Source organism: Carettochelys insculpta, chromosome 6 (assembly GCF_033958435.1).
Source record: "Carettochelys insculpta isolate YL-2023 chromosome 6, ASM3395843v1, whole genome shotgun sequence".
NCBI classification, from domain to species: domain Eukaryota; kingdom Metazoa; phylum Chordata; order Testudines; family Carettochelyidae; genus Carettochelys; species Carettochelys insculpta.
The window spans coordinates 34,112,602-34,140,384 of record NC_134142.1 but is presented as its reverse complement, the minus strand read 5'-3'; the positions used below and the strand labels follow the sequence as shown (position 1 = coordinate 34,140,384).

Genomic DNA, 27,783 nt, shown 5'->3' with positions numbered 1-27,783 from the left:
TTACTGCTTTTTAAGAAATTTGGTGTTAAAATTATCCAGAAATGAAGAGAACTCAGTTATAACTCAGACCAAGTTGAAAATTGTACAGTAAAGCCATCTTTTTCAAACACTATTTTTTATTATAGGAAGCACTGGTGATGACAGCATCTATATCCAACATTTTTGCTTAATGTTTTCTATTATAAAACCCTGTTTTCAGTTTCATATAATTCTGCCAAACTTTTTGGCTGACATTTTTTATAGCAGACTTTATGCTATGTTTGCTGAACTTTCTGGACATGGACACAATTGCACCATCAATTCAATAAAATTAGAGGGACTAGCAGCTTTCTTCAGATTTTTCAAAAATGTTATAGGGAAAACATTTCTTTTGACAGCAGATCAAAACTTTAGTTTTGAATACACAATTTCCTCTAATTGAAATTAAAGTAAATATGAAAAAGATATTATTTTTGTTGAGCAATCATAGCCATGCAATTTCTTCTTGTAGAGATGACAAGAAGAAATGTCTTTCTTGTGTAGTTTGGCCCAAGGAGATTGACACAGGATTAACTGCCTCATGGCACCTCTCTTGTACTTTTGCTTTGTGTGGTGCAAGATATTCATTTAGCAGTAGATCTAACCATATTTGGCATGGAACTCCAATTGTTGATTCATCCATTTGGAGTTTTCTCAAGTGCCACAGGAACTGGTTTCAACTGAAGGATCCAGTTCTTTGCTTCTTGGTAAATCCCTTCAGTATTAATTATACTGACTACTTTTTCTTCAAGTTCTGCCTCATGATCCCTCACAACCCTGAGATAACGTGGCCAATTTTTAATACATATTTTAGTGAATTTTACTGTTCCCTTGTTGTCACCAAGGTTTTGGGGTTTACAGACCCTTACATTCTTTTAACCAGGCTCTGTGCTAATAAACCAAAGTACTTTGTGTCTTGTCCAAGCAGGTTTACCCAATGCTACTAATTCATATCTCTCTGCAATCAGTGTCAGCATCTTGTGTCAAACCACGTCTCATATTTTGCATCTTCTTCTCATCTTGTATTAATGTAGCTGTTTTTCCCATAATACAAGAACGAGGGGACACCAAATGAAATTGATGGGTCGTAGGTTCAAAACTAATAAAAGGACATTTTTCTTCACACAGCGCACAGTCAACCTGTGGAACTCCTTGCCGGAGGAGGCTGTGAAGGCCAGGATTCTATTAGGGTTTAAAAAGAGCTCGATAAATTTTTGCAGGTTAGGTCCATAAATGGCTATTAGCCAGGGGTAAAGTATGGTGCCCTAGCCTTCAGTACAAGGGCAGGAGATGGATGGCAGGAGATAAATCACTTGATCATTGTCTTCTGTTCTCCTTCTCTGGGGCACCTGGCATTGGCCACTGTCAGCAGACGGGATGCTGGGCTGGATGGACCTTTGGTCTGACCCAGTATGGCCATTCTTATGTTCTTATGTTCCATATAATTTGTTGTGCTTCCATGTTCAGGTCATCAGTACCTGTGTCTAATACAATAAATTCTTTCATACCTGGCAGACCCAGGACCAGGAAGTTGCTGGTTATTCAAATATTCTGGATAATAGAGAGGTATACCTAGCAATTGCATAACACTAAAGAATAACTAGATTAGATATTGAGCAACAAACAAAAATGTATGCAGAGTATTTTATTTACCAACAGTAGTAGTATTGTACACTGTAAACTTATACTGTATTTGCTGCATTTATTTGCATTTCCTTTCATTATACTGTACTTATGGAAAAAAATAAAATTTACTTATGGTTAAAATGTTGGTTATTTGAGAGTTCTGGATAATAGAATGCCAGATTTAAAACAGTTTACTGTAGGTCCCCTGCTAACTGATTATGTACGGATGCTTCATAGCTTAACCTTCAAAAAGGTGGGCAAATGAAACCCCGAAGTATGGCATTTCCAGACATAACTTTTGAGTGCTTAAATTTGCAACCTTAGAATATATTTAATATAGATTTTTATATGTAATTCCTTATGTTCCAATGGTTGTCTGCTTTTTGTGTTTAAGTGCTCAGGATCCTCAGGGAGGTCCCTAATATCTATAAATAAGTTCTGCTGAGCCCTCTAAGGTTTTAACATATTTACATTACAGAACTGGTGTTTCTTCTTTTTGTCCAAATATTGACATTTATAACTGACTTCTCTGGCTCAATGGAGGACCTCATATGGGCCGTACCATTTGCCCATGAGCTTGCTGTTCAAGCTGGGAAGGAGCAGAAGCATACAATTTCCAAGGCTTAAAAGTCCTCTGCCAGACATTTTCATTATACTGTTGGGAGTTTTTTTTTTGGGTCCAAAAGAGATTGCCTTCACAAGCTGTCTCCACCATTTGAAACATACGCATATTAGTAGGATATATGACAACACATTTTTGAGAGCATGGCACCTAGTCCTTAAGGGGATCTAAGATTTGTTTAGGCTGCAGACTGCGTTAACAGCTCAAAGGCTGAGAAGCCTGTTGAGGTCTAGGGAACCTCTTATACTCCAAAGAGAAGACAGAAAAGCAGCTGTTATTAGTCTCTGGGGTTGATCTTCACACGCTTTTTTAGCATTTCCTTAAGAGTCTGACTAAATCTTCCTACCATGCCATGTTTCTAGGGATGGAACACTGACATTTGGAGGTGTCTAATTTAAAGGCGTTGCCATACCTCTCGTGGTAGATGGGGGCCTGAAACTAGTCTCTGGAATACAAGGACTTGACAATGTAAGTCCCCTTGAGTGGAAATAAAGATAAACTACATGGCTATGGCTTTGGCAGTCATTTTGAAGAAGGGAACAATTTCTAGTCACTGGCTGCACAAACTACTATGATCTGTATCTACTGTTACCCCTGTCCTTTTTTTTTTTCCCCCAAATGCTCCACTATGTCTTTCTCTACTCACTTAAATTGCATCCTAATGAGAGGTAAGAGAAGTAAGGGACCCCAGAAGTGCCCTTTAGATGCTACCTGTCAGCACTCAAGGCTCACTGCTTATTGGTGGACCTCTAGCCAAAAAACACCTGGCCAGTACCCCTTTTCTCTGCCCAAGAAACCATAAAGGGAATTACCTGTGCTAGTTTCTGAATGTTTCCAGTCCCTCATCCTGATATTTTTATCCTCTGTATACCATGAGTCATTTTGCAAATCAAACTGGGGAAACTGGGAGGCCTGGGCCTCCTTACCAATAGTTTCATTAACCACTTCAACCAGGGCATACATCTCGCTAAGAATGTCAGCTCCTTGTTCTTCATGGACCAAATCAACCAATCTGTGTAAGCAGGAAAAGGCTATCCCAAGATTGTTTTGTTGAGCTGCCAGCAGGCTTAGGAAGAGAACTATTCTGAGGCAGTCCTGTTGAGCAGTCAGCTGACTTGTCAGATGTCAAAGATGTCTGTAACCGAAACATCCCAGCTAGTCATCATATTTCTGAGTTAACACAGAAGTTGGAGCCCACAGTCAGAAGTCAGACAAACTGCTGTAACATCTGGACTCACTGAGCAGCAAGACAGTACGGTTGCCAGTCTTCTCCAATTATTACTTCCCATAGCAAACCATTCATGTGCACCAGGTCATCTTTCTGTGGCTATCCAAGATCCGGGAGGGTCTTCCAGATAAGTGACTGGGAGCACCCTACATTTATGAGCGTCAGCATGGTTTGGCCTCTAGGATCATTGCAACTACAAATGCTCAGCAACAGTTCTAATCTGTTCTGTCTGAGAGACCTCAGAACTCTGCAAGCAGAGTCAGTGAAATCACACGCCATGAGGGAGCACAAGCAGCTGACATATCCCAGCTTTCCAAAATAGCAAGACTTCTACCACCTTTTTTTTCCAAGAAAAAAAGCACTGCCGCCAGTTATTGAGAATGGTGGTTTTCAAAGTCTCACACTACCTTACAGCATCATCATCTAAGGCCTAGTAAACCACCTGAGCTTCCCCAGAAAGAAAAGGCACTAGCCATGCAATTTGGTTAGTCTTTCCAAGTGATAGGCAAGAGGAAGGAAGAGATTTATATCTCCTTGAGGGTGCAGAAAAAAAAAACAAAACAATAAAATGATTAAGCACCAAAGAATTGTTAAAATGGATGTTAATATCTCACAATTTATATTTCTGAATCGTGTGAATACAAAGACGACACATCCCACTATAAGAGGGAAAATCATAACAGAGTACAAATAGTTTCTCACTGTCTCTGGCAGCTTGTCTGAAGAACTGAAGGAGAGTTTGGAGCAAGTCACCCTGTATACACTTGCCTGGGGCCATGAGAAAGAGCTGAAAGCTTATTCCACTGATAGTACATAGCACCCTGGAGGTGGAGGAGATGTACTCCTCAGAATGATTCACTGATTAAATAAAAATTGTAAAAATGGTTTAAATAAATTTTAAAATAATATTATAATAAAGCAAGAATGTTATTAATAATATTAATAAGAGAAAGATAGACTATTTAAAATTAAGCTACTATGGCTCAGAAAAGCTTAGCTGCCCCAGCTAGAGTACTGCAACAGTCTAGTCCATGAAAACAAATCTGAATGGACAGACTATTTATGTACAGGTCTCTAATTTTCTCCTATGTGTTATCCAGTGAATAATTACTTGTTCCGTAATATTTTTTCAGTTTCCATTGCCTCCATAACTTAATGTTTCAAAACAAGATTTGATAACTATATACTGTAGATTGGCTTTATAAAAAAGTTAATTATAAAAATACAAACTCTTACTTGGCATCTTGTAAAAAAGTCTTTTCTCACTGCCATCATTGGTCTGTAAATATTTACTATCTGAAGACCAGTCCATATGAGTGATGAAACTTACAGATCCAACGCATTCCCCAACTTTTTTGTATCGCTGGACAACACCATAAATATCAACAGAACTATCATTGGAGCCAACAGCAAGGAAAGTCCCATCTGGTGAATATTTTAATTCATGAATGGCTTCTTTCCTGTCTTTAATATGAACAACTTCTGTCATATCCCTGTAATAAAGAAAGAAAACATGTCACAAGTATAAGAGAGAATGCTATGGTTTTTAGCGCACTGTTTCAAGAATATACCTGACAAAATCTTCTTTTGAATTCAGAAATTTTACTGTTACGCATAGAAATATAATGTTCTTAATATGTGTGACAGAACCGGACCAAGTGGCTACCGAAGCTTGGTGGAAGGCAAATCTACTGGCCACTTGGGTATATAGTTTCCTCTTCTCTGAGTCTTCATCTACACCACAGCGATCCTTCAAAAGAAGTTCTTCGGGAAGAGATCTTCTGCAAAAGCTTATTTTGAAAGATGATGTCCACACACAAAAAAGCAGATCAAAAGATCAGTCCGCTCTTTCAATAGAGAGCATCCACACAGTCCCATCTCTTTTGAAAGACCAGGCCAGGGATCGAAAAATCTGGCCCAATGAGGACTGCTCATTTGAAAGAAGGGCCCAAGAGCATCTGCATGCACTTCTTTTTTTTTTTTTGAAACAATCTTTTGGAAAAAGGCACTCTTCTTGAAGTGGGAGAAGAAGAGGGCTGCCAGAAAAAGTACCACATTCTTTCGATTTCAGATCGAAAGAGCACATTTTGTGTGTAGACACACTGTTTTTTTCCGAAAAAGGTCTGGCTTTTCCACAGAACTTGCTAGTGTAGATGCAGCCTGAGTGATGAGAGCAAGCATTGCTGCAGCAAAATCAGGCAGGCACCCAGAGCCAATTAACAGTATGCCTGAAGCAAGGGAGTAAACAAGCTAACCACAGCACCTGCAGCCCATCAAGAACCTGCTGGGGATATGTTAAAAGGCTTCTGTTTCCCTTCAGAGAAGGCAGCAGGGAAATCTAAGAGGTGTGCTAGAGAAAAGTAGGAAGGGTGGGGCCAGGTACCAGAAAGAAGCTACTGAGAGAGGAGATGGGAACAGGATGACCATCTGTCCTGTTGTAAATGAGACTGTCCCTTATTTTAGCTTTTTTGGAAAGTATCCTGACTTTTTTTAAAAAGGGCAAATTGTCCTGTATGTTGATCTGCTGTTTGAAGAGTTGCCTGGAGCAACAGGGGAAGGGGTAGGACAGGCTCTATAAACAGCAGGGACCTACTGTTAGAGACATCAGCTCCTGCTTCCCTCAGTGATACTAGCCCCAGTTGTTGTCTCTTGCCTTATGCTTAGGTTGTCATTCTCAGAATACGCGTTTGCAAGCTGCTTACTCACCTGCTTCACCGGATACCAGTGGTTCTAACCTCCCTCCCTTGTTCTCTCCTTTTCCAAGCAGATACTATGGGAAAGAGAAGGTGGGGCAGTGCTGTTTTCCTTCTCCCCTTAAACTCAGTAATATAATTTACATGGCTAGATCTTAAGCACAGTAAGATCCTGAGTCCTTCAGTTGTTTGTAGCAACATACAAAATTCTTTTTAGATGAATGGTGTCCCAGAGACTCTACCATATGGCAATCATAGTTTTCCTTGACTTCTACAATTTATAGAAGTCATAAGGAAGATATGTTCTATGCTGCTTTATTGTATCTATTCTTGCTTCTTTTATAAGCACAAGCCTCATCTTATTTCATAACTTGTCCTCTGAACCTTGGCACTTTGCCTATCTGTTTTGTTTGTTTCTTTGGTCTCGTTTTCTGCTTCTATAAATGGCAAATTATCCTGCATTTTTCTACTTGCTGTTTTCCCTGGTGTCCTGCAGTGCGCTATTGTGTATAGTTTCATTTTAATTCAGACCTTGGAAATTCTAATCAATAAACCAAATATATGGCAGAAGATACAGTACCTAATACAAGAGTATTTAATCCATGACTGAGGTAGCTTGACAATGACCACAGAATAAATTACAAACTGTTGTAGTTCCATTGACTTTCCTGGAACCCTGAAGCAGGCAAAGGGTAACATTTTAAGCACATGTGTATATGGATCACCAGATCAATACAGAGAAAGCTGGGATGGACTCTTTAAACGGAACCTGTGCACTGGGCAGCCAACGTGCTGTCCGGGCATGCACTGTTACCAGAAGCCCCTGGGAAAAAGACAGGGTTTCTCTGGCTGCTACTGGTTTCCCAGCAGCAGTACCTCAAGGCAGATAGCCCACAGCTGCCTCATGGCAGCAAGTAAGATAGGTAACTGGCCCCAGGGCTCGCCCCTCACTCTCTCCCACATCCACTCCCACCCCCTGCCATCCCTCATGTATTCCCAACCTCCTGTTCTGACTCCTGCACACCCCTGCCTCTCCCCTGACTCCTGCACACCCAATCTCCTACCCTGACTCTTGCACCCCCCAGCCAGGGCTGTAACAAGGGCAAGGTGAGTGAGGCACCTGCCTCAGGTGCAGGGCTGAGGGGGCACGGAAATCAGCCATAGAGCAGTGGCAGCTTCTTCCTTTGTGAAAGATTTCATGCAAATGCACCTTTCATTGCATTAATTCAGGCGGGAAGGTTCCTGTTTCTAAGGGATGTTTGATTTTGTTTGTGCTGGGGCAGTGCTAACAGTTTTATCCTATTACTAACTACATTTGAAAGGTAGCATCCCTTTCCAAGTTTTTCTCATGCAAAAGGTGAATGCCATTGGGATTATGGCCAAGTTGCCTTGATTTGCACCCTCCCCCCCCATGCACTATTGGAGGAAAAAGGGGTTTCTACTAACATCATGAAAAGATGCCTCTGGCTGCTCCATCAAAAGAAACGGGGGGGGACTGGGGGGGGGGGACTAGGGGGGGATTTAAAAGCAGACTCAAGCCTAGCTGCTGCTTGAAATCATACCACAAGCTCCTGCCTTCCCTGGCTCAAGAATAAACCCCTGCACTCACCATGCAGGTTTGCAGGGCCGATTCGAATTGGGGAACTCCTCTCTCACCTGAGGCACCACTCACTGAAGGTGCTAACTGAAATTCACAAGTCTCCCCCCCAGCTGGCAGCTGACCTAAGCTGATGGCTCTCCATCCCTTCAGCCATTCCCTGCTGCAGGTAAACTCTGGTATTTTAACCTGTTGAGGGATTTGAAGGCAGATTGCACAGGGCTCAGGCTCCTGGGCCTGCCCCAGTAGGTGTCACTTTGCAGGGAGAAAAGCAAAACCTGCTCAGCCCTGGTCTGCAGCACATGAAGCCGGTTTGCCGCTAGCTCCCAGAGAGGGTCCAGGGAGCATATTACCGAGCAATGTGCTGGGGAGATCATCCCACACACAGACGTATGCACCACTTACAAGGAGACAGGACCAGCTGGTTCCTGCTGCTCCTCAAGTTTGAAGAAGACAGTAGAATTCTCTCCCCCACATCAGAAGAAGGGCTCCTTCATTACACTTAAGCTGTCCCAGGTGCAAGGAGGGGTGGAAGACTGGCTCTGAGGGCCAATGCTGAGAGCTGTAGAAGATTTGAACCCAGTTCATCTCTCAGCATTTCATCAGAGAAACCCTAAAATTCCCCTCTCTCTACAAGATCAGCCCCTGCCACCTGTAAAACTAAAGAGAGCCACAATACCCCACCACCCCAAAAACTGACACATCTGCCTGAACTAGAGGCTTGGCAGAAGTCAGCTATGCCAAACATTTCATCTGCGACTACTTTGGACCTTCTACAGTTAATTCATGAATATAATCTGGCCAAACCGTATCCAAATTTGGAAATCGCCCTGCAAATATTTCTCTGCTTGCCAGTGTCTGTGGCTTCTAAAGAAGTTTTAGTAAACTAAAATTAAAAACTACCTTTGAGTATCCACAGATCAGGAGAGATTATCACATATGTCCACCTTATCAATAGAATTTAAGGTAGTGAATAATATTAATTTCAACACAATTATTGATGAGTTTGCCTCATTAAAAGCACACAAAGTACAATTATAAACAAATACCTAATAGTACCTGACTTGGTGATATTTTATAAGTATTAATAATATAGATTATATATATAGATTAGATTATATGTATTAAGCTACATATGTACTAATTGATTGTTTATGCAAATCTCAACTATAATAAATACATGTTGTTGTTGTTATTATTATTTCCCTTTTTCTACACAATAACTACTATGAACATATAAATATGAGAGGGTACAATTTTACATTCTTGCCTTGGGAGCAAAATTAGCTAGTTATGACACTGCCCCCAGCCTCCTGCCTTTTACACACCCAGTCCCCTTCCTGACTCCTGCAGCTCCCCGTCAAACTACCAAGCCTGACACTACCAGCCCACACTGTGGAAGACAGCAAGATTAGGATAAGGCAGGTACTTCCAGAAAGCAGTAACCACTTAATTGTAAGTATACATTTTTAATTGTTACTTATTTTCATTATAACAATACAGTAAGTCTTTTTAATAGGAGCTCAGTCAGCTTAATGTTGTTTTGAACATTTCATAGCTCTGATTCGAGCAAGTTCAACGGCAATCAATCTGAGCAATTTTACCAGGAGTCCTATATTCGGCATAGGGAAATATGGCACACTGGATGGGGACTAAGGAGGAGTTTCCCCTCAATTCCATTTGGCTGGCCTGTGATGAAGGTAGCTCAGTAGGCTATGCCTCCTGTCTCTATTAAAAGGTGACAGGCTATCTGGGAACACAGCAAGCCTCTGAGGCAAACACTAACTACCAAGAAAGTGCAGGAACCTTGAGGCAAAAATGGAGCTCTGCCATGTACGCTGCTATAAAGTTTTTAGTGTTCGAAATTCAAGTTTAAATGCTTCCTTAACATGTTTTTTACACATAACAAAACAAAAATGTGCATAGATTACATAAGGAAGAAGTGTATAATTTGTTTATATAATTTTCATACCTACCTGACTCGAAGTACAGTGAAAGAGCCGTCCTTCATTCCTAGCGCAAGATGGATTCCATCAGTACTAATAGCTGCACAGCGAATTGGTTCTTCCATATTGCAGCGTGCAATCAATGCATGGTCTATTAGGCTCCAAATTCTAAAATAAAATATTAAATACAAGCACATAAGGAATGGCTATTTACTGATAGAAAAAAGTAAAGACTTGTACTTTGTAAAATACATTCTGAATGTAGTACTGTACACCAATTACATCATTTATTCTCAACTACTTACAAGATCTGCCTATAGTAATGAGAGCTTATATTACTTGTGAAATGGCAATGGCAGACTGTGTGTGTGAAAGCTTATTACTTATTTATAAAATCTAAGTCTTCTGTGGATTAAATATATACTATTCATTTAGCTGAAGATTACTGAATGAACAGAAACATTTTTAAAATGCAATCCTTTCTATATTTATCATTCACAATACAGCACAACTTTCTGAGTGTGACCAGATATCAATATAATTTCTAATAAATACTAATCATTCCCTTTAAAACGTGGAATTTTACAATTGTGTATCAATGAATTTATTTAGTAGTGCATCCTCCAGCAAGAGAGCAAAAATAACACTACACTTAGTTTGAGAGGATTTTTTTTAAAGATGCTTTTTAAAATATGTAAAGGAGAAAAACTGACTAGGATTTATTAGACTGCAGACTTATTTAACAAATATAGATACAATATATTAAACAAAAATGTCAAGTCAGAAATGCCTTTCTACCACATTTCAAAAACAACCATAGTGTGAATAAAAGTTCACAAAAGGTATTGCACTACATCGACTCAAAAGAAGGTGTCTCAGTAATGCCTGTTACTCAATAGATAAAAGGTTCACTGAAGAAGTCAGTCAAAATTTTTTAACTTAAATGTTAATGTTATATCTATAAATGTTAAATTAAAGTTGTGGATGCTGCACAGCACCTCTGAAAATTAAATCACTCAAATATACATTTAGCTGCCTAACTTGAGTTATTAAAGTTTGAAAATTTTGGCACTCATTTTCATTATCAGTGAAATTACAAAAATAATCCTTTTCACAATTTGAGTTCAAATTAAGGTTGATTTCTACTTTGTAAACTACCCATTTCTGCCACTATTTTCAGACCTTCATCAGCGAAGTAATCAGCAATTACAGTTACAAGTAGACATTAAGTTGGCTCAATACCACAATATTGCATGCCATAAATCATTTGTCTTGCCTATAAAGCTGTACGTAATCTGTGAGATGGTGATAATTTGCTGTATTATTGTTTGTCATTTTGAGGTATTGGGGAGGGCTCATTGCTAACCTGACTGATCGGTCATCACTTCCAGTCATGGCCAGTGGTTTTGTAGGATGTACTGCCAGAGCCCATAGTTCTCCTTCACAGTGCCCCTGCATGATCAGGAACGGCTTATTGCGTTCATGCACAACAATCTCAAAAATTTCGCTGTCTTGTGTCCCCACGAGAATATGGTCCCCTCTCCAGCAAACACTTCTCACAGACAGACCTATGGAAAAACATATGTATATTCATTTTGTCATGAACCACTTTAAATTTAAATACATAGCATAGCTGTCAAATCTACAAAAGAAACAAAACAACCAGAAATTAACCTGCTTAATAAATACTATTCCTTCAGCCACAACAGGCCACACCACACCTCCATCACTGCTCTTGCATTGCATTAAATGAATAGAAAGAGTAAGCCTTGCATATTGGAGAGAAGAATAAAGCAAGGCATAGTCAAATCTTAACAAAAGTATGATCCAGCACATGGATATTTGCACATAAGAGTGTGTGTTTTAATCCTAAACATATAATACATTGAATAAGTCATCTAGCCCAACTCTTATTCAAATGGAACACTCATACTTCTGATGGAACTAGGGCGACCATATCTCCTTGTCCCAAATATGGGACAGAGAGTTATAGGTGGGAGGGGTGGCTCCTCCAAGCCCCAGGGAGCTGGGAAGGAGGCAGCAGTCGCCAGCACTCCCTGGGATCCCTGGGGAAGTGGCAGCTGCCAGCAATCCCCTAGAGCCCTGGGAAAGTGGCAGCCCCTGGTGGTCCCTGGAAGCCCATGGAAGCCACAGCTGCCAACAATCCCCTGGAGCTCCGTGAAAGTGGCAGCTGCCCACGCTGCCCCAGCTTTCCTGAGGCTGGGGCGTGAGGAGAAGTGGGAAATACTGGACAATTAGTCCCTTTAAAAAAAAAAAAAGTCAGAATGCCTTTTTGGCATCCCAAATACAGGACCAGCCCCAATACAGGATGGATAATCACCCTAGATGGAGCAGATGGAGACTTTATGAGACATCAGAGATATCAATGGTCTGTGTTATTCTTAACTTTCAGAGGACTTACTAGTAAGCAGAAAATTAAAAGACAAGTGTCATTTTAGTTCACAAATTTGTCTACTCAATGGACAGGCAGCCATGTTAGGCTACCTTCACAAAACAAAAAAGCAGTCTTGTAGCACTTTGTTAGTCTTCAAAGTGCTACAGGACTGCTTTTTTGATTTGTCTACTCACGGTTGCCTTCCACAACCATCAACAAAACAACAGACATATCATCTGATTATCAAAAAAGATAATCAATTTGAAAGAGTGAGAAATAGATTCTACTGGCAACAGTATGCAGAGCAGGAATAGGGTGGGCTTGGGGAATTGGTCTGTATATTTTGGCACCTAAATATGTATCGTAATTTGCAATGAGCTGAGCGCCCACAAGTTAAACTGAATTGAGGAGAACGGAAGATGCCCAACTATTCTAAAAAAAAAAAATCACTTTTGTTTAGGTTCCTGAATATGGACTCAAGTGCCTAACTAGTCATGTGAAGTCAATAGTGTCTACCATACAAGCAAGTTTACCCGTTTCAGTAAGCTGTTTCTGTCTTTTCTCATTCCTGCTTCTTCTCAGTCATTTTGGAAGAGTGCATTAGAAAAGAGGGAGCATGCACATGGATTTTTGTGGACTACAAAATTACATTGCTATAGATAAAGCCATCCAAGCTAGATACTCATTAGGCAAACCACCCACTCACTTATGTGGGCTGTCCTGGACTAGTTCAACCTACATACCAAGAGAAGTGATTATTCATAAGTTCCTGTTATATTATAAAATCATTCATATTGGGGAAGATTATTCAACGACAGCTGTGTCATCCAGGGAGAATAAGCAAGTGGGTAGATGAGCTCTATAGTGTCCCTCTCTTCTGCTGTCTCCTGAAATTTTGCACTGAAAAGGTCCATTAAAGGAAGCAAGTGAGGAAACACATCCTCTGCTTACTATCAAAATAAAAAAGCAGTCTAACACTAGTCTAGCACTTTAAAGACTAACAAAATAATTTATTAGGTGAGCTTTCGTGTGACAGACCAACTTCTTCAGACCATAGCCATACCAGGACAGACTCAATATTTAACGCATAGAGAGCCAAAACTGTAATCAAAGTTGACAAATCAGAAAAAAAAATCATCAAGGTGAGCAAATCAGAGAGCAGAGGGGCGGGAGGGTGGGGGAAGTCAAGAATTAGATAATGCCAAGTAATCTAACCTAATTCTTGACCGCCCCCCCCACCGCCCCTCTGCTCTCTGATTTGCTCACCTTGATGATTTTTTTTTCTGATTTGTCAACTTTGATTACAGTTTTGGCTCTCTATGCGTTAAATATTGAGTCTGTCCTGGTATGGCTATGGTCGGAAGAAGTTAGTCTGTCCCACAAAAGCTCACCTAATCAATTATTTTGTTAGTCTTAAAGTGCTACTTGACTGCTTTTTTGTATTGTTAAATGTTGCTTAAGAGGGTTAATTGATCTCATTTTCTGAGGCAGATGTGTATCAACCTGTCATATTAATGTTGTTTATGCTTCTGTTGTTCAACTGTTCCATTCTCAGTTTCCTCAGAAGCAAAAAACCTGTTGGCTTAAGGCCCCTACATTTCCAGAGTGATTTTGTAGCCTATAAGGCTAATTTGCTTGCCTGCTTATAGAAATGCCTATTTTCTTATGATTTAATTACTTGTTTTAGTATAGTGCATTTGTAGGTTTATAGTAATGTAATTTGGCTCTAACGCAAGAGACCTACGGGCCATATCCTGTATGCTAATCTAAGGCAAAACTAGCAAGCATGTGAGTAGGACCTTTCATCCAGTTTACAAAGTCAATATGCGTATTTTTGGGACTTTTCACCTAGATAAAGCAACCTCCAGTGGCATAGGGGCTTCCAAAAATGTCCACAAATGACCCATAGTAATGAACTCACATACATGGTAAGTTGATAAGTGATATTCTGGCTTATAGAAAAAAAGATAGTTCACCATTAACAAGGTGAGGAAATACAAAATAAGTAGGAAAGGAAACATCCCCTACTGAACATGTATCAAACATAATGCCAATGTAACATGTCATAGCGTAGAGACATTAGAAGATGATGTAGTCCTGAGGAGGTGCCAAAATAATGGCCACGGGTAATGATGGGGAAGGCAAAGGTGACGAAGAAAATGATGGCTTACACTTCAGGCGGTTCTGGAAGGAATGGTGTGAATGCCTGGTATGAAAATATAGATGTACATTCCCTATTAATCTTATGAAATTGGGGTGTTTGTGATTGTGCTAAATGTATAATAAACTACTTGTGTAAATATACAAGAGTTCATATAGTGTAGTATTGCAGCTATGCACATTGAGGGGGTTCCCAATAAAGGAATAACGAATACTGGGACTTATCCTGGGACAAAGGTCCTATCAACCCCAAAAGATGGTAAATGGAAACAGCCCTTGTGATCCACCAAGTTCTGCAACACCATCAAACAACACCCCTTGCAGTTTATGTACTCTCTGGCAAGGTGGTCTGGTGCCAAGATAGAGATGTGTGTTTCATTAATCACTCCACTGAAGTTAAGGAACTCTACTGCAGCAAACAATCCACTATGTCCTGCATATTTCCCAGGGTCACTATTGTTCATAGCAGAAAGGTCTTGATTGCCTTGGCTACTTAGATGACAGCAACTCTTACTGTGGATTTGCCCACTCTGAACTGACTGCCCACTAACCTTTGCTGTCTGGCAGTTGCAAGCTTTCAAATAGCTATTGCCACTCGCTTCTGAACTGCCAGAGCAGATCTCATTCTGTTATTGCTGTGAATCAGGGATATAGAAAGCAATACACAACATTCCATAAAGTGGCCTTGTGTGTGGAGTTTTGTAGCTACTGCTAATCATCCCATACATGCAAGACAATGCAGTCCTGCCAGTCTGTGCTTGTTTTATGGCACCAGAACCAGCATTCTACTGTGTACAAATCATCATGTGTAGCCAGCATCTCTCTGTTCCTCCTCTTTTGTGTTTCACATTTGTGTATGTCTGTGTCCTCCTCAGAGTTTCCATTGCTCTCACAGATGCTGCTTAAGCTCTGCACATACTGCAGCATAATGCATGAGGTGCTCACAGTACTTGCCACAGCAGTTTGAAACTGTACAGGGTCCATGCTAGGCTTGCAATAGCGTCTGCACAGATACCCAGTGTGGAGGACCACAGCCCAAAGGATACTACAGTAACTTTATGGAGGGCAAGTATGTGGACATTTGGGACAGTGCCTGTATGTTTCCCAGGGACTGAGGCTCATCCAGGATGCAGCAGCAGGCTAATCCAGCACCTGCGGTTAATTAACTACCTGCAACCCATTAAGGCTGTGGAATCCTTTGAAAGGCTTCCCTCAGGTAAGGAGAGGGAGGAAGAAAGGGGATGGACCAGGAAGGAGGAAACTACAAAGGACAGCCTGCAAGAGGAAAAAGCAGCAGCCAGTGGAAGGTACTGAGGAAATCATATGGGGGAGTGGCCCAGGGAAGAAGCTGGTGCACTTTGGGCTGAGGGAGACAGCTCCTCCAGCAGCAACAAGCTATGGTCCCTGGGCAGGAATCTGGATTGAGAGGGAAGGGACCAGGTTCTCCACAGACTGTCTTGCACCCTCTGGGGCAGCTTGCAAGGGGCAGGAGGAGACCCATCAGCCACGGGGGACCTTCACTCGCTTATTACTGTGCCAATGATGTGAAGAGCTCAATAGGCTGTGCCCTGTCCCTGGGAAAACTGGGACATAGAGCAAATGGGGTGCAGCGAGCCTCTGAGGCATAATCTTAACCACCACAAAGCGCAGGAACCACAAGAAGTAGCTCAGGACTTTGTCATAGAATCATAGGGCGGGAAGGGACCTCAGGAGCTCATCTAATCCAGCCCCCTGCTTCAAGCAAGATCAAACCCAACTAAGTCATCCCAGCCAGGACCTTGTCAAGACAGGACTCAAAAACTTCTAGAGATGGAGAATCCACCACCTCTCTAGGCAATGCATTCCAGTGCTTCACCACCCTCCTGGTCAAGTAGTTTTTCTTAATATCCAACCTATTTCTCTCCTTCTGTAACTTCAGACCCTTGCTCCTTGTTATGCCATTTGTCACTACTAAGCACAGCTTCTCTCCATCCTCTTTAGAGCTTCCCTTCAGGAAGTGGAAGGCTGCTATCAAATCACCCCTCAGTCTTCTCATCTGTAAACTAAATAATCCCAAATCCCTCAGCCTCTCCTCATAGGTCACGTGCTCCAGCCCCTTAATCATTTTTGTTGCCCTCCGCTGAACCTGCTCCAGCACATCCATGTCCTTTTTATACTGGGGGAGCCCAAAACTGGACACACCAGTGCCGAATGGAGGGGAATAACCACTTCTCTAGATCTGCTTGAAATGCTCCTCCAAATGCACCCTAATATGCCATTAGCCTTCATGGCTACAAGAGCATACTGTTTACTCATATCCAGCCTTTCATCCACCATACCCCTAGATCCCTTTCTGCTGTACTGATGCTTAACCAGTTGGTTCCCAGCCTATAACAATGCTTGGGATTCTCCTGTCCCAAGTGCAAGACTCTACACTTCTTGTTGAATTGCATCAGATCACACCAGTTAAAGTGCAGGAAAACACTTTTTGCCATTGCTTTCCAAGGGGAGAGCGAGGAGATAAGAGCATTATGGGAGGCTGATGAGACATACCCAGTAATACCCATGATACGTTTTTTGTCTCATCAGACACTGGGAGCTTAACCGAAAATGAAGGGGAGCAGCAGGAATTGTGGGACAATTACCTACAACACATTGCTGACAAAGTCAAAGCCGCCCACCCTAATGGGGATGTACTCCAATGACTTCATACACCAGTTGGATGTGCACCCTTAACTTATCAGATGCTAAAAAAATTGACCATAATAAATTTGACCTAATGTCCTAGTATGGACATACCCTTAGTAGCATAATCATGCAGAGGGCATGAGCACTATGACAAAGAGTACTACTCTTGAGGCTATGTCTAAACTGCAGGCTTCTCTTGGGAGACTAGCGGTCTCTCATCAGAAGTCTGGCGCATTGGGAACATTCTGCCAACATCCCCATCTTCCTTGTTCCATGAAGGAGGAGGGATGTCTCGGCAGAGGGGGTTTTCCCAATATTTGGCCCCAGGTGGACAGGACAAATGTCAGGAAAGCCTCTCCTGACAAAACTGTCCACAAGAAAAGAGAAGTTATTCACTTGTAGTAACGATGGTTCTTCGAGATGTGTCCCCGTGGGTGCTCCACAGTACATGTCGGGCTCGCCCGGTGCCGCAGATCGGAATTCTTCTAGCAGTTTCCACTGGATCGCACATGCGCCATTGTGCTCCGCTCCCGTGCGTGCCCTCGGTCATGTGCGCGATCTGGTCCCCACCAGTTCCTTGACCAACCACCCCGGATGCTCCTGAAAAAACACCGGACAGAGATCCAAAGCGGGGAGGACGGGCGAGTAGTGGAGCACCCACGGGGACACATCTCGAAGAACCATCGTTACTGCAAGTGAGTAACTTCTCTTTCTTCTTCGAGTGGTCCCCATGGGTGCTCCACAGTAGGGGACTACCCAGCAGTAACCCCAAGTAAGGAGGTGGGTACTTGATTCATGTGCAGCTTGCCCTTGAGAGGACTGCTGTCGACAGACGGTATCCTCATCGAACACCCGATGCAGGGCGCAATGCTTGGCAAAGGTGTCGTAGGATGACCAAGTCGCCGCTCTGCAAATGTCCTTCAACGCGATTCCCTTGAAGAAGGTTGTTGATGCCGCCACCGCTCTGGTGGAGTGAGCCCTGGGCGGGGCTAGCAAAGGGGTCTTTCGAAGCTCGTAGCACAGTTTATACAGGACACAATGTGGTTTGAAATTCTCTGGGAAGAGAGGCCTTCCCCTTTCGACCTGGGAGTGAGAGACACCAGAAGCCTGTCCATTTTCTGGAAGGGCTTAGTTCTGTCTATATAAAAGGCCAACGCCCTCCTCACATCTAGGAGGTGCAGGCGCGCCTCCTTGCTGGAGCTGTGAGGCTTTGGGTAAAACAAGGGTAATACTATTGGTTCGTTAACGTGGAACTCCGAGGAAACTTTCGGAACGAAGGCTGGGTGTAACCGTAAGGTCACTGCCTCCTTTGAGAATACTGTGCATGGCGGCGTTGCCACCACTGCTGTGAGCTCGCTCACCCTGCGAGCTGACGTAATCACAAGAAGGAAGGTCGTTTTCATGGTAAGTAGTCGGAGGGGTAACGTGGCTAATGGTTCGAAGGGTGGTCCCGATAGCGTGTGGAGTACCAAGTCCAAACTCCACAATGGTGGTAGCGGTTTTCGAGGAGGGTACAGGTTTACCAGCCCCTTCAAGAACCTTGTGACGACAGGATGGGCGAATACGGTGGGCCCCTCCTCTTTGTGCCGAAAAGCTGATATAGCTGCGAGGTGGACTTTTAGCGAGGATAGAGAGAGCCCATCTCGTTTGAGGTCCAGCAGGTATTCTAGAATTACAGTTATAGGGACGTCCAGAGGAGCTATCTGTTTGGCAGAGCACCAGGCGGTAAAGCGTGTCCATTTCTGTTCGTAAGTCCTCCTGGTGGAGGTCCTTCGGCTACACTCTAAGACTTGTCTTACTCCCTCCGTACACGTGCTCTCTAAGGCGCTAAGCCATGGATTAACCATGCTTGTAGGTGGAGTCCCTGAGGGTGCAGGTGCACTATGGACCCCTGAGCCTGTGTGAGTAAGTCCGGCGCTACCGGTAGGGGGAGTGGTGGACGATCCGTCATGCGCAGAAGCAGGGGAAACCATTGTTGTCGGTCCCAAGTTGGAACTATGAGGATCATGTGAGCTCTCTCCCTTCTGGCTTTCTGCAGAACCTTGTGGATACGTGTTGTGGGGGGAAACGCGTAGAGTAGAGGGCCCTTTCATGAGATCATGAAGGCGCCCCCAGGGACCCCCGCCCTATTCCTGCTCTGGAGCAGTACTGAGGGCATTTCTTGTTGCGCTGGGTGGCAAACAAATTGACTTGGGGAAACCCCCAGGTGCAAAATACACGTCGTAGCAGGTTGGAGCGGATCTGCCATTTATGCGTGAGTGCAAAGCGCCTGCTCAGTTGATCTGCCTTCACGTTGTGGGCACCCGGCAAGTACGAGGCTTTCAATGTTATGTTGTTGGCAATGCACCAATTCCACAATTGGACTGCTTCTGCACATAGCGCACGGGACCATGCCCCTCCTTGTCTTTTGATGTAGAACATGGTGGAGGTATTGTCGGTATTGATCCTGACTACTTTGCCGTGAAGGTATTTCCGAAAATGTCTGCATGCATTGAACACTGCTCTGAGCTCCAGTATGTTTATGTGCAGTGTCTGTTCCGCGGGGGACCATAGCCCTTGCGTCACCTTGCTGCCAATGTGCGCTCCCCATCATATGTGGGAGGCGTCAGTTGTGAGAAAAATGGAAATTTGTGGTTGGTGGAAGGGCACTCCCACTAGCAGGTTCTTGGGATCTGCCCACCATGCGAGCGACTTCCGTACCTCCGTCGTGGGCGATACTATCCTGTGAAAGGTATGGGCTGCCGGTCTGTAAATGCTCACCAGCCAATGCCTGCAGGCTTCACATGTGTAACCTGGCATTCTGTACCACAAACATGGTGGCCGCCATGTGCCCCAACAGTTGCAGGCATGTTACGATCGGCACCACAGGGCTGTACATCATGACTTGCACCAAGGATTTGATGGTGCGGAAGCGGGCGTCGGGCAGGTATACTCTTGATGCGACAGAGTTTATGCGCGCCCCTATGAACTCTATATCTTGAGTGGGTTTGGTCTTTGACTTTGCAAGGTTGATAACTAGGCCCAGCGAAGTAAACATGTTCGCGGTAACGCGTATCATGCGTAGGACCTCTGCCTTTGAGGCCCCTTTCAGTAGGCAGTCGTCCAGGTATGGAAAAGTAAACACGCCCTGCCTGTGCAGGTAAGCTGATACCACTGCCAGGATTTTGGTAAAGACTCTGGGTGGCGAGGATAGGCCAAACAGAAGAACCCTGTATTGGAAATGCTCCCCGTCGACCGTGAAGCGGAGGAAGCGTCTGTGTGCCAGGTGGATTGTTATATGAAAATAAGTGTCTTGTAAGTCAAGGGCTGCAAACCAGTCTCCATCGTCCAGTGCCGTAAGTATGGAGGCAACTGTAATCATCAGGAAGCGCTGCTTACGCAAGTATCTGTTGAGGCCCCGAAGGTCCAAAATCGGCCTCCAGCCTCCTGTTTTCTTCTCTGTTAGGAAGTATTGTGAGTAAAAACCTTTCCCTTGGAATTGTTCCGGTACTCTTTCCATCGTCCCTATGAACATGAGGTGATCTACCTCCTGCTTCAGCCTCGCCTCGTGAGAAGGGTTCCTGAGAGGCCGGGTGGGAGGTTTCGTCGGTGGTAGTGACTGGAAGGGGATCATGTAACCAGTGGCTATAATTTCCAGCACCCATTTGTCTGTTGTGATATTTTGCCATTGGGAGTGGAATGGTTTGAGGCAATGATGGAACATGAGGTGAGAGTGGCATTGAGCAATGGTGTTGATAGTGCAGTCCTCGACATACCCGTCAAACTTGCTGCCTCTGGGCTTGCCCCGAGGTTGTGTGACTTTGTTGAGAACGTCGCCTGGGGGCCCTGTACTGTTGCTGCTGTTGATGGCGCCTTTGGTCATAGCCTCACTGATATTGTGCATGTTGTGGTTGGTAAGTGTAGTGCCTTTGCTGAGGATAGAATTTAACACTGGCTTCTTGTCCTTTGGGAGGGAATCCATGAGAGAGGTAAGTCTAGAGTAGTTGTCAAAGTAATAAGGTAGAGGAGGAGTATACCTTTCTGCTGAACAGCTCTAATTTCTTAGCATCTTTATCTGACCCCCCTGATTTGTACTGAGGCGCCTTTGACCTTTGCTGGGACGATTCGACCACCAAAGAATTGGGCTGTGGGTGGCTAAACATGAATTCAATGCCCTTGGCTGGGACAAAGTATTTCTTATCTGCCCTTTTATTTGTAGGCGGAATAGAGGCGGGAGTCTGCCATATGTTAGTGGCCGACTCTATAATGGCTTCGTCCAGTGGAATAGTGATTTTAGATGAAGCCGGGGGTCTCAAATTTTTCAGGAGTTTATGATGCTTCTCCTGCACCTCTGCTATTTGAATGTCCTGTGTGTATGCTACTCTTTTGAACAGCTCTTGGAATTGTTTAAGGTCATCTGGAGGGGAGACATCCCCGGGGACAATTGCCTCATCTGGGGAGGATGAGGAGCCGCTAGGATAAACCTCCCCCAAGTCCTCTGGCTCCCGAGTTCGCTGGTATGCTTGCTCCCTCATGGGCTGTGAAGGAAAGTCTTGGGACTCTGGACCGAATTCCCCCTGGGACAGCTGTGTTCCTCTCCCAGAGCGAGAGTGTACACAGGGGTATTGGCGAGGAGTGGGAGGGGATCTGCCCCTGGATCTAGACCTCCGATGTCGGTGTTCAGTATGATGAGGACGGCCATAACAACATGGAAAAGGGCCTGGTGATGGAGACCTGGGCCACGATCAGAGTGTGTACCCATGATGTCTGGGAGAGCGGGATCTCCGTGACGACATTGATAATGGTGAAGCTGGTATGTGATAGTACTCATAGGGATCCATGCCCAAAAAGGGTGAAGGGGGCCTGAGTGAAGGTGAAGGTGGTTGGAGGAACGGAGAGGGAGGTCCGAAATAGGCCGGTGGAGTTGCCACCCTGCGACGCAGCGTGTGTATCTCAGGGGCGGGGCAGGGGGGCTGGGTGATAACGGCATCGCAGCCCTGCCTGGAGATGGACTGAGGTGCCAGGTTTTGGCTCTAGCTTTTCCCCACCCCTGCAGGGTGGGCGCCGCCCCCTCCCGTGCCGGGGATCTCGGCCCTGCTGTCGGTGCCGCGCTCGGTACCATCATAAGCGGTGCTGCGCGGGTAGCTTCCTCCGGCACCGCTGGGCCCCGTGCTGGGTGCCCCTGCACCATCGGCGCCATGAGAGCCGGTGCCGCGTGAGGCAGCGCCGCCGATTCCAGCTCTTGCCACGCTGGCGCTCACGACACCCTCAGTGCCAACTGCTGAATAGCCAGAGGCCTGGCCCCGGCCATGTGCGCGACCTTGCTGCCGCTTTCATCAGTCCACAGCTCAGGGCTCTGCGTTCCGCTCGTCCTGCTCACTGAAACCGCCGGCAAGGATCGAGCCAGGGAGAGTTTCCTCTTCTTTTGCACAGAGGGGGTCAAAGAAGCCGCCTTCCTTTTATGCAACCCAGAGGGCCCTTCTGTGTGAGGCTTCTCCGGCGGCTCAGGCTGAAGGGCCTTATCAAACAAGATCATTTTTAGCCTCATCTTTCTGTCCTTCCTGGCCCTGGCTGTAAGCTTAGCGCAGTGCAAACACTTCTGGGTAACATGGGACTCCCCCAGGCAGCGAATGCACTTACTATGCCCATCAGAGGCCGGCATAGCCTCGCGGCATGACTCACACTTCTTAAACCCCGAGGAAGACATTGCGGTGTCTTTACTGTTAATAGGGTACTTAGCCACTAATCAGTGCGTTCTACAACCCAAACAACATTCACAGCCTTCAGGGTAGTGGACAGCTTAACCAGCCTTCTTTGTCCGCTCCTCTTCCCTCCGTTCCTCTTCTCTCCTACTATTTTGTATGTTTTCTTTTTTTGGCTTCTCTCTTTTTTTTTTTTTTTTTTGTAGAATAGTAAGAACAATGAGCTAACAAGTAAAAACAACTATTTTATCTGTCTCAGGCTTTTTAGAGCTGGAGCAGATTCCCTTTGCAGCCGTTGGCGGTTGAGAAGGAACTGGCAGGGACCGGATCGTGCACATGACTGAGGGCGCGCAATGAAGCGGCACGCATCGGCACATGCGCGATCCCGTGGAAACTGCTAGAAGAATTCCGATCTGCGGCACCAGGTGAGCCCGACACCTACTGTGGAACTGTGGAGCACCCACGGGGACCACTCGAAGAAGAATCAATTTTCTGCTGAGGGCTGGCTGCCTCCAGCCCTGCCCCTTCTGCCCAAGGCCCCACCCCTTCCAGGAGGAAAAAGTCATTTCCTCACCTTGCCCAGGGTCCCAGAAAGTCTGTTGCCCCTCAGGTCCTGTATTGTTATGCAGTGTTACTTGCTAGTGTGAAAAAGCTGCAATATTACAACATACAGATGGCTGCATCTCAGCAACAGGAAAAACTTTCCCTCTGTGTGCTGTAACTATTTCACTAAACTGTTGTGAGTCTTCTTGAGTATTTGAAGTGCTTAGTGATCCCAAGATGGATGGGCATTACAGAAGTACAAATTATTAACTCTTATAATGCAAATAAGTTGTTCATATTACTATATATAAATTTATAAAAACATTTCCTTTAACTTTTTATTAAAATGGCATTACTTTTTAAACTATGGAGAGCTACTTCTTTGATTATAAGAAAAATCGGATAAGACTTTTTACCTTTATATCCTTGGTCTGTTTCCCTGAGATCAATCACAGTAATTGGTTTAAAATTTAAATCCCATAGACGAACACAGCCATCCCTGCCACCAGTGGCAAAACCCTCCTCGCATGCATTCATGCTGAAAATTCCTGCCTGAAAAGAAGGGAAAAAAAAGTTTAACAATATACAGTTTACATTTACTATTATGAAAAGCAAAATTCTTTACAGTGATAGGAAATATTTTTCTTTTTGTTATGTTGAAGAAGGCAACAAATTATAATAGTACACCTTTTATAACTGAGTCAAAATAAATATAATAATTGAAGAACCATTTTTAGAATTACAGATTTCCTTCTAATGTTGAAATAAAATGGAAAGTTTTATAGAAAGAACTTCAACTGTAAGACTGTACTTAAGCACATACTTAAAGATATATACTTAAATCTCATTGGTTTAACTGGGATATAAGCATGTTATTAAGTGCTATCCTAAATCAGTTCTTGGGGCTTGTCCACATGTGAAAATTGCATGAGTTTGAATTAAGGTATGAATTTAAACTGATTTAGTTACACCAGAGCAAATCTGCATGAGAATATCTTTATTTTGGTTTATACTGTTTTAGCTTAAATCGACTAAACCCGGGGGTTACAACCTACAGCTCCAGAGCCACACATGGCTCTTTAAGGAGTCGATTGCAGCTTCAAGCACTGCTACTGACTCTTCTTGCTGCTCCCTGCCCCACCACCTCTGACACAGAAGAACTACAGTTAATTGGTTTAACAGCCAGGAGGGTGGCAGGAGGGATCTGGCCATTAAACCAATTAAATTTAATTAAATTATTTCAATGGTAGCAGGATAGGGAGCTGCCTGCACTGCAGGTGGGGGAAGTGCTAAGCCCACAGGACAGCTGAAGGAAGGGGCAGCTGAGTCTGCCCCTGATGGAGCTGGGCAGCTCCACTGAGAAGGAAGTGGTGGCCACAGAGAAGCAGCAACAGTGTGCATAGCTAGAAGAGCTCGTTGGCTGAGCTGAGTTAATCCTGGCGACGAGGAAAGCAGGTTTGCAGGATGCAGGGTAAAGTTTGGAGATGGGGGGCAGATTTGGGGGCTGAGGCAGGTAAACCATGGAGAGGGGAGCAGGTTTGTGGGCCAAGGGCGGGGTAAGAGCTTAGGAAAGAGGGTTGAGGTGAACATTGCACCTTCCTGCTTAACAGCCTGTACCTAGGTGCAACATTTTCCTTGTCCTCGTTTCTCTCCAATTCAGGAGTGAAAGTAACAAACTTTTTCTAACTGGCACAAAGCATTGTGTGCGCCCTTGCCCTGTTCTTAAAATAGGGATTAAAAAAGAATGGTTTGATGTTGTTTATTAAGGACTGTCTCATATTCACGTGAATTGTAGCTCTTGAAGTATTGATTTTGTAACTGAATTTGAGAAAATGGCTCTTTTCACTGTTTTGGGTGCAGACCCCTGGACTAAGCTATACTTTAATTCTTATGGTGAAAGCGTTTTCACTATTTTCAAATTTCATACCTTTTAAGAACAGAAGGGAATATGATGATAATCTGGTCTGGCCTCCTGCAAAATACAGGCCGTAAAATTTCTCTCTGTAATTACTGCATCAAACCCACAATTTCTGTTTGAGAAACAGTACCTCCTTTACAAAGGCATCCAACGTTGATTTAAAGGCTTTCAGTGGGAGAGAACTCATCACATCCACAGTTGTTCTGATGGTTAATTACTCTGTTAAAACATGTCTTATTTCTTCATTTATTTTCAGCTTCCAGCCAATGTATACTGTTATGACTTTGTTTCCCAAATTAAAGACTCCTCTAATATTAGCACCCTTCTCCCCATGAAGCTATTTATAGATTGTTTTAATGTTCTATTGATTACTATAAGCTTCTTGGTAGACAGGTTTTCCAAAACATACCACTCTTAACTTTCTTAAAAAAAAAAAACAAAAACAACCCCGCCCCCCTTTGCAACTGTTCACCTTTCTCTTGAAGCAGTGGACACCAGAATTAAAAACAGTGTTCCAGTAATTGTCTCAGTAATTCTACATACAGTGATAATACCAACTTTTTACTTTTACTCTACAATATCCTGCTCATACATCCCAAAGATCGCACTGCTTCTCTTATCCACTACATCTCACAGTGAGAACACACTTGGTTGTTTATCCACCATGACCACTAGGCATCTTTCTTAGTAAATGCTTTCCAAGATGCAGTCTCCCATCCTATTAAGTGTAACCTAACATTATTTATTACTCGGCCATACTCTATACTATAAACTTACTTTGGTGTAACTGCTCAGGTATGATGCAGATCTACTGATTGAACTCCCTGTGGGTACAGCGCTATGGCATTGGGAAGGCTTCTCCCATTAATAGAGCTACTGCGCCTCTTAGGGAGGTGAAGTACCCATGCAGATGGGAGAAGTTCTCCCATCAGCATAGGTAGCATCTTAACTAAGTGCTACAGTGGCAAAACTGCACCAGTGAAGCTGTGCTGCTGTAGAACTATAAGGGTGACCAAGTCATATGCATGACCCTGAATTTGGCTGTATTAAAATGCATGTTGTTCAAGTGAGCCCTGTTTACCATGATATCCAGACCACTCTGTGGAACTGATGCACTAGTTACTATCACTGCTTACTACTCCATAAATGTTTGTATCATGTACAAACTTTACTAACACTGATTTTTATGTTGTCTTCCAATTACACATCTCATAGAGCTGGAAGGGACCTCAGGAGGTCATCAAGTCAAGTCCCCTGCCCTCCTGACAGGACCAAGCAGCAGTTTTTTTTTTTAAATCTATTTGCCCCAGATCCCTAAATGGCCCCCTCAAGAACTGAACTCCCAGCTTTGGGTTTAGCAGGCCAATACACAAACCACTGAGCTACAACAATTTAAATTAAACAGAAGCAAATGTCTCAGGAAGACACACCATTTAAGTAGAGCTGGTTTAAAGACATGAACGAAGGACTTTGATTAAATGGAATTTTATTTTGTTTTATTTTATTTTGCTTAACAAAGATTTTAGACTAAACGTGCTTGCTGATATTTAGTAAGTTGAAAGACTTGCTGAAATATTGCTTTCATTCTGATGATCATAATACTGCCACTTCTTCTACCTAAAAAGAGTTTCACTTCACATCCTTTTGCCTTAGGACCCACTCTAACCTCTACAAATGTCAATGGAAAAACTTCCACTGCCTTTAATGGGGTTAGGATCAGGGTTTTGTCATTAGTCTACTCTTTTAGGTAATTAATGAAAAAAGTCAAACATTTGCATAAAGAAAAATGTTTTAAAATAAATGAATGAAATAAAGAGAATACAACACAACTGCCTAGTATATTATATCTAACCCTATTTTTTTCCTCCAGGAACCTCAGTCTCATTGATTCAAGAATAATTATCAAAAGTGTCTAAGTAACTAAAGAGCCAACATCCTGTTTTCAAAAGTGACAATCAATTAAGAACATAGATCCCACTTTCAAACATAAGTGGCATTTAGTCTCCTAAGTAGCTTATGGAAAGCCGAGAGCCAAGGCCCATCCCACTCCCAGGATGGGGAGAATGGAAGCTGCAGCCTGATCTGGTCTCCCCACCTCAAAGACATGCAGGGTGAACAACTGGGAGCCGTGGCCTGAGCCAGTCCCCCAGTCCAGGGACAGGAAGTTGGGACCAGGAGCTGTGGCCTGACCTGGTCCTCAAAACCAGGGACAAAGAAGTGGGGCTTGGAGCCATGGCCCAAACTGCCTACTCCAAAGACAGGCAGGGGGTGCCAGAAGCTGCTGCCTGATCTGCCCCCCTGAGGCCTGGAGCCATGGCCTCACCCACTACCCCTGAGAACAAGGATAAGTACAGTGGGATGGGAGATGCAGGCTACCCAGGCCTCCCCAGCATGAGGACAGGTGGGCAGCTTGCCTCTCCTCCCCACTCCAACACACCGGCAAGGTAGGGCCAGGAGCAGAAAAAGGACCCAAGCAATCCCAGGTACATCTGCTAGTTAGGCATAACAATCATTCCCAGGACACTTGCATTAGACATTGGGCCACATTTTCAAAAGTATCTAAATGTCTAAATATTCGAACAGGCACCTAATGGAATATACAAAAACAATTAAGCAGAGCAAGGCACATAATTCCTGTAGATTTCAATGGTGAAGTGCTTTTGAGCATCCTATTAGGTACTATAACTTT

At 43.8% G+C, this 27,783-nt stretch overlaps 1 protein-coding gene across 3 annotated transcripts in view; it reads right to left on the bottom strand.

Annotated features, from left to right (window-relative positions):
* EML5 (EMAP like 5) overlaps window positions 1–27,783 on the bottom strand; it is a 270,650-nt gene that overhangs the window by 171,777 nt on the left and 71,090 nt on the right. For all 3 annotated transcript variants that reach the window (XM_074998770.1, XM_074998769.1, XM_074998768.1), the window contains exons 6-9: window positions 23,593–23,728; window positions 11,097–11,298; window positions 9,761–9,898; window positions 4,731–4,987 (exon numbers count right to left, since the gene is read on the bottom strand). In XM_074998770.1, coding sequence (XP_074854871.1) covers window positions 4,731–4,987; window positions 9,761–9,898; window positions 11,097–11,298; window positions 23,593–23,728 — 733 coding nt within the window. The remainder of the gene's footprint in view (window positions 1–4,730; window positions 4,988–9,760; window positions 9,899–11,096; window positions 11,299–23,592; window positions 23,729–27,783) is intronic.